Source organism: Dipodomys spectabilis, unplaced genomic scaffold, assembly GCF_019054845.1.
Source record: "Dipodomys spectabilis isolate Male_0828 unplaced genomic scaffold, ASM1905484v1 ptg000007l, whole genome shotgun sequence".
In the NCBI taxonomy this organism is placed as follows: Eukaryota; Metazoa; Chordata; class Mammalia; order Rodentia; family Heteromyidae; genus Dipodomys; species Dipodomys spectabilis.
This window is the reverse complement of record NW_024870684.1, coordinates 2,759,891-2,776,049: the sequence shown is the minus strand read 5'-3', so window position 1 is coordinate 2,776,049 and position 16,159 is coordinate 2,759,891. Positions and strand designations below refer to the sequence as shown.

At 53.0% G+C, this 16,159-nt stretch overlaps 1 protein-coding gene across 1 annotated transcript; it reads left to right on the top strand.

Annotated features, from left to right (window-relative positions):
- The first annotated feature begins 521 nt into the window (after positions 1–521).
- LOC122124658 (proprotein convertase subtilisin/kexin type 9-like) lies at positions 522–15,939 on the top strand. The gene is made up of 14 exons (XM_042699350.1): positions 522–604; positions 2,058–2,211; positions 2,652–2,843; positions 3,156–3,173; positions 3,765–3,939; positions 6,472–6,614; positions 6,821–6,959; positions 9,173–9,369; positions 9,997–10,180; positions 10,535–10,708; positions 10,964–11,112; positions 11,976–12,144; positions 13,656–13,840; positions 15,739–15,939. Exons 1-14 carry the CDS (start codon positions 522–524, stop codon positions 15,937–15,939), a joined length of 2,163 nt encoding a protein of 720 aa, XP_042555284.1.
- Positions 15,940–16,159: the final 220 nt, after the last annotated feature.

Genomic DNA, 16,159 nt, shown 5'->3' with positions numbered 1-16,159 from the left:
AGAGGGATCCAGGCTAAGTTTAGAGTGCTGGGAGGAGATGGGTGGGAAGTGAGGACTCCTCCATGAAACTGAGTGGAGTCACTCACAGTCACAGTCGAGGGGAACCCTGAGGGGACGGTGACAACTCAAGGTGAGAGACAGAGACCTGAGGGCAGGACTCGTGTCCAGTTCCATTAGGATTTGGGACTTTTTTTGACACCCGCCCACTGGCTCCTTGGGCAAGGGCCATCTGACAGAGTGTGGAGGGCAGGATGAGACTGAAACCGGATGCTCCAGGCCTGCGGGTGTGTGTGGAAGGGGGTGGGCTTCACTAGTATTTAATCAGATGGGACTGTCCTGGGTTCCAGGTGTACAGCCCTGGGCACCTAGGTCTCTTTCCCCCGATTTGGAGACACTGGGCTGCAGGTGGGCCCCACACCGTGAGCCTGACAGCCCGGCTGCCCTGCGTGGCCCTGTGCTTGTCCCTTCTCGGGTCCTGGATCTGGACCTCAGTGCCAGGTGCACATCTCTCCTCTTGCCCCATGGGCACCGACGGCTCCGGGAGGGTGCGGTGGCTGCTGCGGGCCCTGCCGCTGGTCCTGCTGCTGCTGCTGAGCCCTGCGAGGTCCAGAGCCCACGAGCAGCTGGACAGAGACAGGGAGAGCTTGGGGCTCACCCCACCATTGGAGAACCAGCATGAGCCCACAACCATCATATAACGGAGCTCTGAGGTGGGGAGAAGGGGGGGTAGTGAGGAGACGCATGGATGTCATTACTTTTCTGTACTCAGTTTCCCCAGTATAAGGGAAAATCTAAAGCAAAGATCGCAGAGAGCCTTTTGCTCATTTGGCCACTTGCTTAGTGCGGTGCGGGAACCGTAGGCACCAGATGGGGAGATAGGCTAGCAGAATCTGCCAGAACTGGCAGCAGTGCATGGCTGGGCCTGGAGGCAGAGGGTCGGGGAGCGGTGGGGTGGGGCTAGGGCTTGTAGTGCACTCAGACCGCCTGCCTGAGGTCTGGCTGTGGTCCCACGGTGGCCGGGGTGGGCGCCAGCAGCAGGCATGGTGTAAGCAGGTACTGGTGATGTGTCTGGCTGCTCAGAGGGGATGAAGGGGGGAAGGAGACTGGTTGATCACAGCTTGCAAGGCCCCAGAGAGATGGGTTGTCACAGTCAGGCAGCTGCTGTCTCTTCCTACCACACCTGACTTGCTCGGCCTCTGGGATGGAGTGGAGAGACCCAAGGGGCCTGTGCTGGGCCACAGGCTGCCAGGCCCTTGATCTGCTTCAGAGCACTTTTTGCCTTAATCCCTGGGTCTTTTTCCACCTTTCCAGGGATCTTGTGGGGCTGTGGTGCGGATAATAAGCCGTGAGCTCAGCATGGTGCACTCCAGTCATCCCAGTGTTAGGAAGGCTGAGGCAGGACAACTGTGAGTTTGAGGCCAGCCTGGCTTCAAAGCGAGATTGTGTCTCCTAAAATTAATTAAAATAAGTAGATAGATCATAAAGAGGGTATTTCCAGTCATCACTACGCATCTTCTGTTGCCCCCCCATATCTATTGTACAAGGCTGAGTGTCCTATCCTAAGAGGTGCAGGAGCAGAGGCTGGACAGCCACCGGGACCAGGTAGCAGAGGGTGTTCATCCCTGGTGGGAGTTTGTTCCAGGAAGGTCCTCAGGTCCACATGTTCATCCCATGAGCACTTTTGTGGAGTCAGATTTAGAATGCATGTGTGAAGTGTGTTGGGATTGGAACTGAGGGCATCGCCCTTGCTAGGCAGGCATCCACCACTTGAGAACCCCCCAGCCCCTTGGTGCTCTCAATGTCTTATTAGCATACATGGGTTGTCTAAAGGGGTTTCATTGTGGTATTTACATACATGCATACGATGTGCTTGGATCCAATCTACTGCCTCTATCTTGTTCTGGCTATTTTTCCTTTAAGGTCAATGGAGCTGGGATGGTAGGTGCCCACTACATGTCTACGTATTGGCTGAGATGGGGCCCATTAGGAGCTGTTGTACTGGGACAGGGTAGAGCAGGTACCATATGGACGGTACACAGCAGTCCCTTCACCCATAGAGAGGCCACACTGGCCCAGAATGAAGACTTCTTTGTGTTTTACAAGTGGAAAATCATTTCCAACCTATCCTTCCATTACAGTAATGAGAAACCAAGGCCCACAGAGCCTCTTCTCTCCCTGTGGAAACGGCCTTGCTCTGATTCCCTGGACTTGGTGTGATGTGGGTAGTGCAGTCTCTGGAATACAGAGACTCTGAGGCACAGGATGGTTAAGTGGCTTGCACCTGGCCAATAAATGTTGGGCGTGGTAGGGGCTCAGATTCATATTTTCCTGGCTCTGAAGTGTGTGAGGCATCCTGGGCTGCTTCTGGTGGGGAAAAATGGAGATGTGTTAGACTGGGAAGGATGTTGGGACACTGGGCTGACGGGTGGCCTCCAGTTTCCCTAGGAAATGGATGCCTTGTTTAGAAGTGTGTGGATCTGTTTGTGGGTGATGTCACTGTGTGTGTTGTGGAGAGGTTTAAGCCTCACCGAGTCAGCTGGTATCTATAGTCTCTCTATGTCGCTGGTCTTTTGGGCTCTAAGTTAATCTGTAGAAAGGGACAGGGTATTTCTTTTGATGTCCTCATGCTCCTTTTCCTCCCTTGGGGCCAGAGTGCCTGGAAGGTGCCCAACACCTACCTCGTGATGTTCACGGAATCCGAGAGACAGCAGATGGAGAGTATTGTCCACCACCTTCAGAGCAAGGCTGCCAGGCGGAGCTTCAAGTTCGAAGTGCTGCACGTCTTCAAAGACCTCTTTCCTGGCATCCTGATGAAATCTGACAAAGTGAGCACACTGGATCTGGTGAGTCCCTGCTCAGGCATGCACTTCCCTCTGCTGGGGAAAGGCCTGCCCTCACCCTCTGGTGGACACTCAGGAGACTGCAGACACTTATTGAGTACTGGTGCATCTCTAGTTCAGTGATGCAGGTGATGCCAGCCTCCTCAGGCAGCTTCTTTGTTAACCTGGCCAATTACCCTAATAGTACTTTGTCCATTTACCCTCATCAAAGCAGGAGGGATCTCAGTGCAGAGGGACCATATGGCCTCAGAGGGTAGAGCTGGACCCCCAGCTTCTGGCTCACCTGGCCATTGTCTTTGTGTTGGTGCATTGCAGCCTGTGCCCGCAGCTAAGGTGAGAGAAAGGTCAGGGAGAGCCCAGGAGGGTGTGCAAGTGGGGTATGCTCCAGAGCAGGGAGAGGGATGAACACACACACACACACAAACACGCACACACTCACATTATGCCCTCAATTCCTGCTGGTGTGTCTACCCTCTCCCATATCCTCGAACTTCTGCATTGGCTTAGCACCTAGTTGCCACCATTAGGGTTCATAACACTGTGGTCTAACAGGGAAGGGAGTGAATACCCAGGATGGCCAGTGCTGACATCCTGATGTGCACATGGAGTCCTGGCCCAAGGGACTTCCCGCACTGTCCAGCCTGCCTAAAACTGGCACTGGCTGGCTCCCGGATGAGATGTGGAAGCTGAATCCCTCCTGCCACTCATGTGGGCTCAGCTACCAGTTGTGGGGGCACTGTTCCCAGCTTCCTCCACTCCCAAGCCTAGGAGAGCAGTGAGGACCCTGGTTTGTCTTCAGGTCAATGGGAGGGGGACTGTGGGTGGGCATGCTGGGGTCACTGGTGGGATCAGGTGCGGCAAGTGCTGGGTGCTGCTGGCTAAGTGACTCATGAAATTGAGATCCTGTGTCCTTGGCATCCGCAGGTCCTGAGTCTGAGGCAGGTGAAGTTTATCGAGGAGGATTCCTTTGCCTTTGCACAGAGCCTCCTGTGGACCCCGCATCTGATTTTCCGTCACCGGAACCACATTCAGAGCATCCTGTGGAACCTGCGGCGGATTTCTCCTGAGTGGAACCAGTCTCATAGCTTCAACCACAGCAGTAAGACCACAGCTGCCATGGCCCACATCTCCTCCCTGTCCTGGCACCTGGCCCCCTGCCTGTTTTCTCTCTGTCCTCTCCAAACCCCACTTGGGACTGCGCCCCCTGCTGGTACTCAGTGCACATGATTCTTATTGTACCTGAATTTTGTAAAATTTGGGGCCTTGACCTCAGGGCCTGGGTGATGTCCCTTCATTTTTTTTCAGCTCAAAAGTAGTGCTCTACCACGTGAGTCACACCTCTACTTCCAACTTTTTGGTGGTTAATTAGAGATAACAACCTCACAGACTTTTCTGTAGGGTAGGTTTTGCACTGCCACCCTCAGATCTCAGCTTCCTGAGTAGCTAGGATTACAGGCCTGAGCCACTGGTGCCTGAATAACCACCTTCATAATTCCTTCTCTCATCTTCTCTCCTGCAGGCCACTCTTGCCAGAGGAGGAGGCTGGATTGACTGTGACTTACAGTCTCTAATCTCTATAGCTTTCAGTCCTCAAAATAAGACCAGATCTCCAGAGCTTCCCCCATGTAGGTCTCTGGTCTCCCCCGGCCTCCAAGCCTCTCTGCCCACATTTCCTTCGGCCTGTGCAGAGAGAGGCAGAGGAGGAGACCAGGAAAATAACTGTATGGGGGGTGGGTGTGGCGTCCCAGTGACACTGAGCTGGGGAAGGCAGTAAGGGCACCTGCTTGGGAGAGGATCAGAGGTTCTGACTGGACCCTTCAGTGTTAGACAAGCCTGACACAGATGCTTGGAAACGACTTTGCTAGATAATTGGAGATGGAGTCTAGAGGATTTCTCTGCCCAGGCTGGCTTCACACCTTTAATGTCCTAGATCTCACCTTCCCAAATAGATAAGAGGCTTGAGACACTGATGCTCAACTTTATTCATTTTTTTCCTCCTTTACCGTCTTTGAGTGTACACTCAGGGCCTCCTGTTTGGGAGACAGGTCCTTACCAGTTGAGCCATTTACATAGTAGTTATTTTCAGATAAGTTCTCATGTTTAGGCGAGAAATATGAGACTTATGCCACAATCCTCCTTGGTTTGGTTGCTGAGTAACTGCTAGCTATCGGTTGAGATGAGGTCTTGTGAACTGTTTGCCTGGGGTGGCCTTGTACCTTGATGCACTGGTCTCTGACTCACAGATAGCAGGTATTATTGATGTGAGCCACTATGCCGAGCCTTCCCTTCCTTCTTGTGTGAGTCCACTTTGAATTGAATTTAGCACCAGTGGTTCATCCTGGATGATCTTTGACTGGAAAGACCTCTTATCCAGATAAGGTCTGGTGGTGGTACTGGAATTGGAATCCAAGGCCTCACATTTATGAGGTTACCACTGAGCTAACACCTCTAGCCTCCAGATAGGTCTAAAAGGATCTGTTCTGGGCCACTAGTTACCACCACTCCTGCAGGTTTGAAGTAGACAGTCTATTTCCTATCCCGTAGGGATGCCCATGATGACCTTGTCACTCCCTGGAGGAGTGGGACACAGGGCTACAATCTTCTAGAGTCTTCTCAAGGGCTTGGCTAGAAGAGGCCATTTAGAAGCTGTTGGGCTGGGACAGGATAGGGGAAGTACCATATGGTCAGCTATAATGTAGGCTGGGAGTATCAGTGCTGTCCTTCATTAATAGAGAGAAAAAGAGCACAGGTGACCAGCCTGCTTGTTATTCTCAAATCTAAACCTTGTAAGAGAATGGAGATTAGAGGAGGAGGTTCTGTGGAGATGGGTAGAACTTGGTGTGAGGTGGCTCTAAATCATGGAAAGCCAGCAACCAGCAGAAAAAAGAGGACAAGGTCATGGAAGCTTGTTATTCAGAAGCTTCAGAGGGAGTGTGGCATGGCTGATCATTTTATCTTGAATTTCTGGTTTCACTAACTGTAGTTGGAGTTGGTCACAAGGACAACCATAGAGCTTGTGCTGCTGTAATCCTGCCTCAAGAGAACCAGTAGTAAGAGCAGGTCACTGAGGCCCTGCCTCCTGGGCTGATCCCAGCCAATGACAGAACTCAAGGTGGAGCTGGGCCATTTGAGTTGATAACAAGACCCAGGCAGCATGCTATTGGGGAGTTTCCTGATTCTCTCGAATTGGCCACCTACATGGTTTTGGACAGTTTCCTATCTCTTTTTTTTATTGTGAAAATAATGTACAGAGGGGTTACAATTACATGGTCAAGATAATGAGTACATTTCTTATCAAGCATTATAGCCTCCTCCTTTGTTTCCCCTTCCCATGCCTTCCCATACTTCCCCCATCCCATCCCCCACCCAATCTTCCCCACCCCATCAAAGTTATAAAGTTCCTTTTGAACATAACGACTTGTACATCTCTTGTCTCACTGGCCTGGTCAGTAAAATATTCCCAATAGGAGGTAGTGGGAGGACTTTTCGAAGATTAAGTTCATGTACAGTCCTTGAAACAGTGTGCATAATTGGTAAGCAGAGCATGCCATCATTGATACACATGACCACCTGTAACATCATCTTTCCGGTTCTCCTTTTCCTCATCTCGCACAAATGTCACTGTGGGAAGAGAGGGACAACCCCGTGGAGGTGTATCTCTTGGGCACTAGCATCCAGCCTAATCACATGGAAATTAAGGGCAGGATCAACATCTCTAACTTTGAGAGAGTGCCTGAGGAGGAGTGGCAGAGCACCAGTGCGCCCAGGACACAGGTGAGACATCCTTCCCCAGCCCATCCCAGAGGAAGATGAGGACCCCAGACCTGGAGCATCATGGCCACCCTCCCCAGCCATCACCATCCATCCCCAGTCCTCAGTTGTAGGCAGGGAGGGTGGGCATTGCAGTCCATCCGGGGTCTGTTGGGAAATCATGGGGTAGATGGCTTTCTCATCTGGTCCTTGTGTTGGTGGAGCAGGAGGACAATTGTGAAAGCCATGGCACCCACCTGGCAGCCCTGGTCAGCGGTCAGAATGTTGGCGTGGCCAAGGACATCAAGATACACAGCCTGCGTGTGCTCAACTGCCAAGGGAAGGGCACCGTCAGCAGCATCGTCATGGGTGAGTGGCAGCTCCCATTCTGTTGTCTTTCCATCTGGCCGTGGGGGCAGGGGCTTCAGCCAGGGAGGAGCAATGTCTCCAGACCCAAGAGGGCATGGTAGCCTCTGCCACAGAGTACCAGTGGTGCAGCGGCAGAACCTTCAAAGTTGCCAGTGCTGGGCTCAAGGGAGCAGAGACCCAGCCCAAGTGAGCCCCTGTTCCATGCTCCTTCTACATTCCATGTGCTCTGTGCTTTCAGAATTCTGTGTCATTTGTCATGTGGATTTAGATCTCCACAGACCCAGGAGACAGAAAGAAAGCCAGTTTCCCCTCCAAGCATTGTGGGGCTCATTTCTCTTAGTTTGCCTCCATATGTCACCTTGGCTGAGCAGACTTGTTGGAGGAACCCGCAACCCCTTGTCCAGACTGTCCCAGGTTTCTTCATCCACTGCATGGAGAGGAGAGTTGGGGCCCGGGCCTGAGAGGTCCTGCTGAGAGCCAGGCCTGTCGTGGCCATGGACAGGGAACAAGGAGGGAGCTCTGCTCAGAGCTGCGGTGGCCAAAGGTTGAGCCAAGGGCTCTGGACGCCACACCTGGGGCTGGCAGGTGACATCCATTAACAGTTAGTGAAGCCAGCTAGAGAGGGCGACTTGTCCAGGCTCACAGAGAAGAAACTGGCTCATAGAGAAGATACTGGGTGGAGGCTGACTCACCTTCCCCAAGAGCCCAGGTCCCTGGTCGATGCTCAACTGCATGGAGTCCAGATTTACACACTGCCCCAAATCTTATTCACAGAGGCTCCAGCTTTGTGTTCCATTGCAGGCAGGGATCAAGAGACCCTGGCTCATCACAGTGACCCCTGTGCTTGCCTCATGCCTCTGCTGATTGACCTTGGCCTTGACCTTTGATTCCCAAAGGTGATGAGTGGAGGGAAGGCTTTGATGCTGGGCCTGGCCCAGGGAACAGCAGCCCTCTTTGGGGTCTCAGTCATGGCATCACCTGGCCAGAGCAGGGCTCACACAGAGGAGCTGTCACCTCCACCGCAATCAGCAGTTCCTCTGTGCACAGTGACTGGAATGAGGTGTGACTGAGCACAGAGCTTTGCACACCGCAGCGGTCTAATAACTACAGCTGTGACTGCACTGGCCACCCCCACTGCCATGCCCCTCCCCCTCCCTCCTCAGCGGCTGTCCTCTAGGCACGTGGCAGTAAGATTCCAACTCCTCCCTTGGCCACAGAGGCCCAGATCCAGGAGTGGTTGAGGGGTCAGTGTAGGGACACTAGTGTGTTGCCAGGAGCTAAGCATATAGGGTTGTTTGCTGCAGGTGCCTGCCCTAGGCAGGTTTAGACCCCAGGACTCCAGGTCATGCTGGATGGCCAGAGGCAGATCATAGTTGTGAGGGAGCCCCATTTCCCTAGGATGGCAGCCAGCTGCCCTTGGAACCCTGGAGACCTCCAGAGTACCTATGCCTGTTTTATAATGGGGTTGACAGCTGGCAGCAGGCAGCCAGGACAGGCTCAGGTTCCTGTGGGTGGGATGCTCTAAGAGACACTGGAGCCAGGCCTAGAGTGTGGTGAGTGATCGTGAAGTCTGCCTTCGTTCTCAGAACACCAAGCTTCCACTTCAAGACCTGTGTCCTGGAAAAGTGTACGGACAGGTTATTTTGAGCATCTTGTAAACAAGTCATCTAGAGAGGCGAGCAGGGGAAGACCTTGGACTGGTCAGTTTGCAGCTGCAGTCATGATTAATGACTCCCATGTGTACACATGGGAAATGTGTGTGTGTGTTCGTGTGTGTGTGTGTTTGTGTGTGTGTGTGTGTGTGTGTGTGTGTGTGTTTGTGTGTGTGTGTGTGGTCAAGATCTGAGGACTGACTCTTGCCATCTGGTGGTTGAGCCTCCAATCTGCAGGCCAGGCCAGGCAGGCTAGAAATGCCTGCAGTCTTGAGTCAGAAGGTTGTGGGCAGGCAGAATTCCTACTTCCTTTGAGCCATCATGTGATTGAGCCATCATAGCGAGCAAGGCTCAATACCTTAACAGAAGTCATTAAAACAAAAAGAATAATGGATATAGATGTTAGCCATGTAATGTGTGTGTGTGTGAACTAAGATGCATTTCATACAACACAGGATCATCTAGTTGTCAATAATGAGCATCACTGCTGTTTTGGAGGGAAGGGGTTGGAGGAAGGAAGCGTGTCCCCTCCAGACAGTCATCTTGGCTTTGTTCTGTCAGGCTTGGAGTTTCTTTGGAAACAGCTGGTCTCCAATCCCTCCAAGCGCATGGTAGTGCTGCTGCCAATGGTGAGTGGGTACAGTCAGAGCATCAACGATGCCTGCAAGCGCCTGGCAAGGGCTGGAGCAGTGCTGGTGGCCGCTGCGGGCAACTTTCAGAGCAATGCCTGTGCCTACTCTCCAGCCTCGTCTCCTGAGGTAGGTGCCAGCAGGGCTTCCTGCTCATGTCCTGCCTTGCAGGTTGTCAGAGGCCCAGCCTCCACCCCCAGTGTGACAAGGGTTGGGGCTAGTCCTGCCCTTCCTTTAAACCACATCCCTACATTAACCCCGCCCCCCGCATGGAATCCTCCACCTGTGTCATGCCTCCCCTCCTGATTGACATTTGCAGAGCCCTTGCCTTGTGTGGGGCTTGTCTGGCAGTACCAGGAGGAGGACACCTGTCCCACTTCCCAGATTTCTGGGCCCTGAAATGTGGGGAAGCTGCTTCACTCTCCCTCTTCCCCTGAGACTGGCCCAACAGGGCTACAGAGATGCTGAACTTAAAACCACCTGTACCCAGCCTGGCTGATTAGGGGTTGCTCCACAGCACTCTGCCTTCTTGATGACAACATTATATGTTTAGTATTTGTCTCCCTATTATGTACATTAAGCATGGGGAGCACTGTCTATATCCTGTGGAAATCCCGGAACAGGATAGGGTATCAGCTGTGCTCATGAGCCAGATTTTCCTCTGAAGGGGACATGTGCATGGGGCTTAAACAGGTAGTATAGGAGTCGATCAGTCTGCCTCTGAAGCCTCTTCCTCAGCTCTTTGCCACATTCCAGGTCATCACTGTTGGAGCTGTCAATTTCCTGGACCAGCCTTTCACCCAGGGACCTCTGGGGACCAACTATGGATCCTGTGTGGACATCTTTGCTCCTGGGAAAAGCATTGTCAGTGCTGACAAAGACTGTACCATTTGTTATGTAAGAAAGAGTGGGACCGCGCAGGCCGCTGCCCATGTGGCTGGTGAGTCACCAATCCACTGTCCTGACCACCAGGATTCCAGCGACCCCTTTGGCCAGATCCTCCATATGCCAGGCTCTGCGCAGGAGGACCAAATGGGCAGACCTGATGGTGATGGTGCACTTTGCATCGCGGGGGTTTGGAGGGTAAACAGGAGCACACCTGGTGAACAAAATGGCCAGTACCAAGGCCTGGAGGTAATAGGACAAGCTTTCACTAAGCAAGGGATTGCAGGTGGCTTAATTTTGGGAAGAGCACATGATGTGTGCATGTGTGTGCATTTGTGTCCTAAAAGGAGTTCCCAGCTAGGTCAGAGGCCAGCCCATCACCTTGTCTGACCTCTCCCTTCCCCATCAGGCATTGCAGCCCTGATGCTCACTGCCCAGCCAAACCTCACTGTGGCTGAGCTGAAGCAGAGGCTGCTCCACTACGCTATCAGCAATGCTATCGATGACACCTGGTTCCCAGTAGAACAGCGAGTCAAGACCCCCAACCTGGTGGCTGCACTGCCCCCAAGCACCCAGGAAACAGGTGAGCAGGGCAGGTGGGTAGGCAGAGGCCAACCTGAGCTGTGAGAGGCCCATGAGATGGTGATAGGCCCCAACCTGGTTGACAGGACTGTCCTCCTCAGATAGGACTCCAGGCTCCACGGCATTGTTGTAACTCTATAGTTTTACCTCAAAGTTTCATGTGGTGTCTTAGTTTCTCTCCCTCACCTCGGGTTGAAGCTTTTTCTGCCGTCTTCTGGTGTTCCCCAAGAGCCTCCTTATCCTGTTCTTGTTGCAGGTGGACAGCTGTTCTGCAGGACTGTGTGGTCAGAATCCAGGGGCCTCAGGCTGACACACGCTGCTGAGGCTCACTGTGACCCGGAGGAGGAGCTGCTGGGCTGCTCCAGTTTCTCCCAGAGTGGGAAGCGGCAGGGCGAGCGTGTGAGGGTGAGCTGCACACTCTGTGTGTCCAGTCCTCTGTCCTCTGGATTCCAATACCTGTCTCGACTTCAAAGGCCTGGGCAGGGCCAGGTGCTCCTGGGGGACTCAGGACAGACAGCCCCCTCATGGGCACAGGAGGGAAAGGACAGCGGTGGCTTCGGCTCTCTGCCTTGCCTAAAGCCATCTCTGTGCTGGGTGTTTTTGTCTCATGCCTGTTGTTCTAATGACTCAGGAGGCTTAGATCTGAGGATCGTGGTTCAAAAGCCAGCCCAGTCAGGAAATGTCATGTGGTTCTTACCTCCAATTATGTGTGAAGGGGAGTTGCAGCTCTGCTGGTAGAGTGCCAGGCTTGCATAATAAAGCTGAGGGACAGCACCTAGGCCCTGAGTTCAAGTCCCAGTACTGACACACCCCTTCCTTCTCCTTGCCAACCAAGAACATCCACAACCAGGACCCTCAGGTTGGGATGACAGAGGCTCTGTGAGCTGAGAACTTCAAAGGTGCAGAAGCAGCTGATGGAGTTCCCAGACCCTAGGTGGCCCTGGGAAGGGTAGGGGGCCATGAAGGCGAGGTGGGTGAACATTTCTGTGCAGAAGTCAATGTTAGGGAGGTTTCTCAGGAGAGGCCTGGTGCGTCAGGGAGCCCACAGGCCCTGCGCTGCGGTCTCAGGTCACCTTGTCTCCACTTGGAAGCCATTGTCAGTGTTGGGAAGATTCATCTGAGCTGCACATGGCACCAGAGACTGCCTGGGCCCAACCAGTGCTGAGGATTCAGGGACCAGAACTTGCAGACTGGGTCCCTCTCAGACCAGATTCCCCAGTCCCCAAACCTCTTCACAACAAGTTCCTATTCTTCTCTTGGACTCTCAGATCCTAGGAAACAGACGTGTTTGCCTGGCATTTGGAGATAGTCAGGTTTCTGCGGTGGCCAGATGCTGCCTGCTCCCCCGAGCCAACTGCAGCGTCCACACAGCTCCTCCAGCCTTGGTGGGGCTGAAGACCTACACCCACTGCCCGGATCCTGACCAAGTCCTCACAGGTAGGGGCTGGTCCCGCCAGGGTGAGTCAGAGGCTCTACCTCCTGCTGGTCAGAAGCCTTGTCCCACACTTGGTCCCCATGAGTGTGAGCAGCAGATTTAGGAGCCTCAGGATTCATAGCTAAGCCATATGTGCAACTTGCATGCCATGTGGCCTTGGTTAGGTTCACCTCTCTCTCTGTTTACCTCTCTCTTCCTCCCCTGCCTCAGTGGTAGCGATGAGAGGGATGGCAGATGGGCTCCGGCTTGGGCACTGGGAGCTGTTTACCAGCTGTGTGGTGGGGAGCCATAGTTCAGGCCTGTCAGAAGTGGGGCACAGCTCAGGTTGATTCCAACTGCCACTCAGTAGCTGGCAAGTTCCTTCTCAGCCCTGTGCCCTAGTGTCCTCATCGTGAATGCTCAGCTCTAATCCTGGGACAGTATGCTTTCTGGTGGCCACGGTTATCAGCTATCACTCTGAAGTCCTTTCTTTGGGCTAAGGACCTTCTGTCAAATCTTGCCCAGGAAAGTGTCTGGACGTCGTGGGTGAGGGCTGGACTTAGGAGCTGGGCACTGTGGATCTTGGGCTACAGCCATGCTCAGAAGGTGCTTGGGACCAGGTGGGGCTTAAGGGGCTCTAGGAATTATTTTGAGTCACTAGGTCAGGAGCTGGCCTTGGACAGCTAAGCACAGGGGAGTCTAAAGGCTCTGGAATAGTAAGGGTCAGGTGGGGTTAAAAGCTGGCTGGATTAGGATTCACAGCAGTCAGATGAACCAAGTGGCTAGAGCCTTGTCCAGGACAAGAGCTCCATGTGGCTGCTGGCCTGGCAGGAAGCCTGGCCTTTGGCAAAGGTGGCAGAGCCTCAGGCACTCACTGGGTAGCCCATGCCAAGTTCCATTTGCAGGTAAAGTGGCTGAATTCATTTCTTAAAGCCACGCAGCCGGGCGAGGGGCTCTGGTCCTGGCTACCATAACCCTAATGTGGGCAGAGCCCGGGTCCTGCATGGATAGTACGGGGACTTCCCAGGCATTTCCTGCTTCAGCTAAGCAAGAACTCTGTGAGTCGATGCTATTGCTCTGGCTGTTTTAGCAAATAGGGAAACTGAGCCTTGATGAATTCCATCAAGCCATCCACAATTTTACAGCCAGGTGCCCCTGATTTCCAAGCCCACAGATCCAAGCTCAGGCTGATCTTCTAGCTGGTAATGGATGAGGAGGGGACCTGAGGTGGGAGGGGGGTTGTGGTGAGAGGTAGCTGAACATTTCTGGCCTGGGGATCCTGTCCCAGGGCTCCCCTTCTTTGGTGTAGAGGAGACCATGTGACTCCCAGGAACCTATGGCTCAGAGCAGTTGAGCTGCTCTCCCAAGGTCCTACAAGTCAGAGCTAAGCCAAAAGTCCTGCTGCTCAGGCAATGTCTCTTCTACTCAGAGCTGCTCCTGGGTTTCCCTGGGTTTGGATCTAAAAATAAAGTACGTGATTGAGGGAAAGGGTGTCCGGCATCCCAGTGTGTGAGCTGGCCCTCTTCTGTTCCAGGCTGCAGCTCCCATTGGGAGGTGGAGAATCTTGGTGTCTTCCCACATACCACACCTAAGAGAGGTACTAATCTGCCCAGACGGTGTGCGGGACACAAGGAGGCCAGTGTCCATGCTTCCTGCTGCCATGCTCCGGGCCTGCAGTGTACAACGAAGAAGTACAGGCCTTTAAGCCCCTTGGAGAAGGTGAAGGGTTGAGATTGTGGGAGGTGGGGTGGAGATGGCTGGGGCTGTATCCTCTTGGGGTGGTCAGTGCACAGTGGAGGATCTATGCACCTGTGCTGTGTGTATGTGTGTGTGAGTGTTGTGGCTTGATTTTGTTTCTGTCCAGATTGGTAAGGTTTGCTCTCCAGGTGCTCTGTCCCACTTTAAGGATAGCACACATAAACAGGGCATAAAGAAATGCAGTGCTGGGCTGAGAATGTGGCTCAGTGGTAGAGTGCTTGCCTCGCACACACGAAGCTCTGGTTTCAATTTTCTCAGTACAAAGTAAACAGAAAAAGCCAAAAGTGGTGCTATGGCTCAAGTGGTAGAGTCTTGAGCAAAAGAAGCTCAAGGACAGTGCCCAGGCCCTAAATTCAAGCCCCAGGATTGGCAGAGAGAGAGAAAGAGAGAGAGAGAGACACACAGACACACAGACACACAGACACACAGACACAGAGACAAAGAGAGAGAGAGAGAGGGACAGAGACAGAGAGAGACAGAGAGACAGAGACAGAGACAGAGACACAGAGACAGAGGGAAACAGAAAACAGAGAGAGACAGAGAGACAGAGAAACAAGAAATGCATTGCTGAGTCTCAAAACAGTAATGTAATGCTGTGCTTGTTATACCTGCTACTTTTAAGGAAGAAGTAGGATCTCAGTTTGAGACCCACCTGGACAAAAAGTAAAGAAATAATGTCTAAACAATTAAGCTGCGTATGCTGGTACAATTGGACTAGCAGCTTGCGCTCTCTCTCTCTCTCTCTCTCTCTCTCTCTCTCTCTCTCTCTCTCCCCCTGTCTTTCTGTCTCCCTGTCTCTCTGTTGCTCTGTCTGTCTCTCTGTCTCTGTCTCTCTGTCTCTCTCTCTCTTGCTCTCTGTAAGTAGCATAAATAGGAGGATTGCAAAGAACTATAGAAAAAAAGGGCCAGAGCTGTGACTCAAGTGCTAGAGAACCTGCTTAGCAACCCAGTAGTCTGTTCTCATACCTGTATGTCGAGCTACTCAGGGAGACGAGATCTGAGGATTGGGGTTCAAAGCCTGCCAAGGCAGGAAAGTCTAAGAAACTCTTACCTCCAATTAACAGCCTCAAGAAGCCAGAAGTGGAGCTGTGGCTTAAGTCTAGATTTCTAACCCCAGGATTGGTGCTCTCTCTCTGTCTCTCTCTGTCTCTCTCTGTGTCTCTCTCTCTCTGTCTCTTTCTCTCTCTCGCTCCCTCTCACTGTCTCTCTTTCTCTCTCTCTCTTTCTCTCTCTCTCTTTCTCTCTCTCTCTCTTACACACACACACACACACACAAACACACACACACATTAACACCTGTGCACTTAACCCACTGAATGGGAGTTGTTCAGGGCTGGAATGGCTGAGCAACCATGGAAGGTTGGAGGAGAAGGAAGATCCCTGAAGGGAGGGCAGGTCACACTTGGCCTCTTGGAGTCTGAGAGCTAGCCTCTAGAGGCCATGGCAGGAGGAGTTTGGGACCTGAGGGTGGTGGCTCTGGTCTGGGATGAGCTGCAACAAGGAGTGGAGGGCTGTTGCAAGGTCTTGTGGAGCTGCTGGGGGGATGGAGTTGCCATCACTGGGTGGGGAAGGCTGTGGGAGGGGTGGCTTGTAGGGAAGTGGGAAGTGGGAGGGGCTTTGGTTTGTTAAGATGTCTGTCTGGACCCCAGTGTCCTGGTAGGCTGGAGCTGAAGCACCCTGAGGGAGTGGTGGGCAGTGTTGGACACAGCCCCTTTGGGGTGTGAGCGGCAGAACCAAGCCAGGTGTTGACAGTTTGGTCCCCACTGAGGGTTGCTGGGAGGGACAGTGTAGCAGCTGGTTTAGAGACCTGACCATGCATGCAGGACCTGGCCTTACTTGTCCTCTCTGGACTCTGGCAGGTCACCGTGAGCTGTGATGCAGGCTGGACCCTGACCAGCTGCAATGCCCATCCTGAGAACTCAGTCACCCTGGGAGCTTTCCCTGTGGACAACACATGTGTGGCGAAGCACCAGGATCCTGACGAAACAGGAAGGACCAGTGAGGAGTTTGTAATAGTCATCGCCATCTGCTGCCGCATCCAGTCTTCAGGACAAGCATAGAGTGGATGGAAAGACCTCAACCTGCCAGATGGTGCTGACCAGGGCAGGACTGGGGTGGAGACTCTTGCCCTGAGAGAACTTGTTCTCACCTGAGTGCCCTTCTCTGCCAGAGTTACAGAAAGGGCTCCCATTAGGAGCAAGGAAGGGTGGTTTGACAGCAAGCATGGTTCCTGGCAGACTTATGAGCAAAGTCACCTTTCATGTGCATTTGCCTCCAGGA

Coding starts and splice junctions, on each gene's coding strand:
- LOC122124658 (XM_042699350.1), top strand. CDS start 522: ATGGGCACCGACGGCTCCGGGAGGGTGCGGTGGCTGCTGCGGGCCCTG. Junction 2,212..2,651: donor GCTCTGATTCCCTGGACTTG/GTGTGATGTGGG, acceptor CCTTGGGGCCAG/AGTGCCTGGAAGGTGCCCAA. Junction 10,709..10,963: donor CCCAAGCACCCAGGAAACAG/GTGAGCAGGGCA, acceptor TTCTTGTTGCAG/GTGGACAGCTGTTCTGCAGG.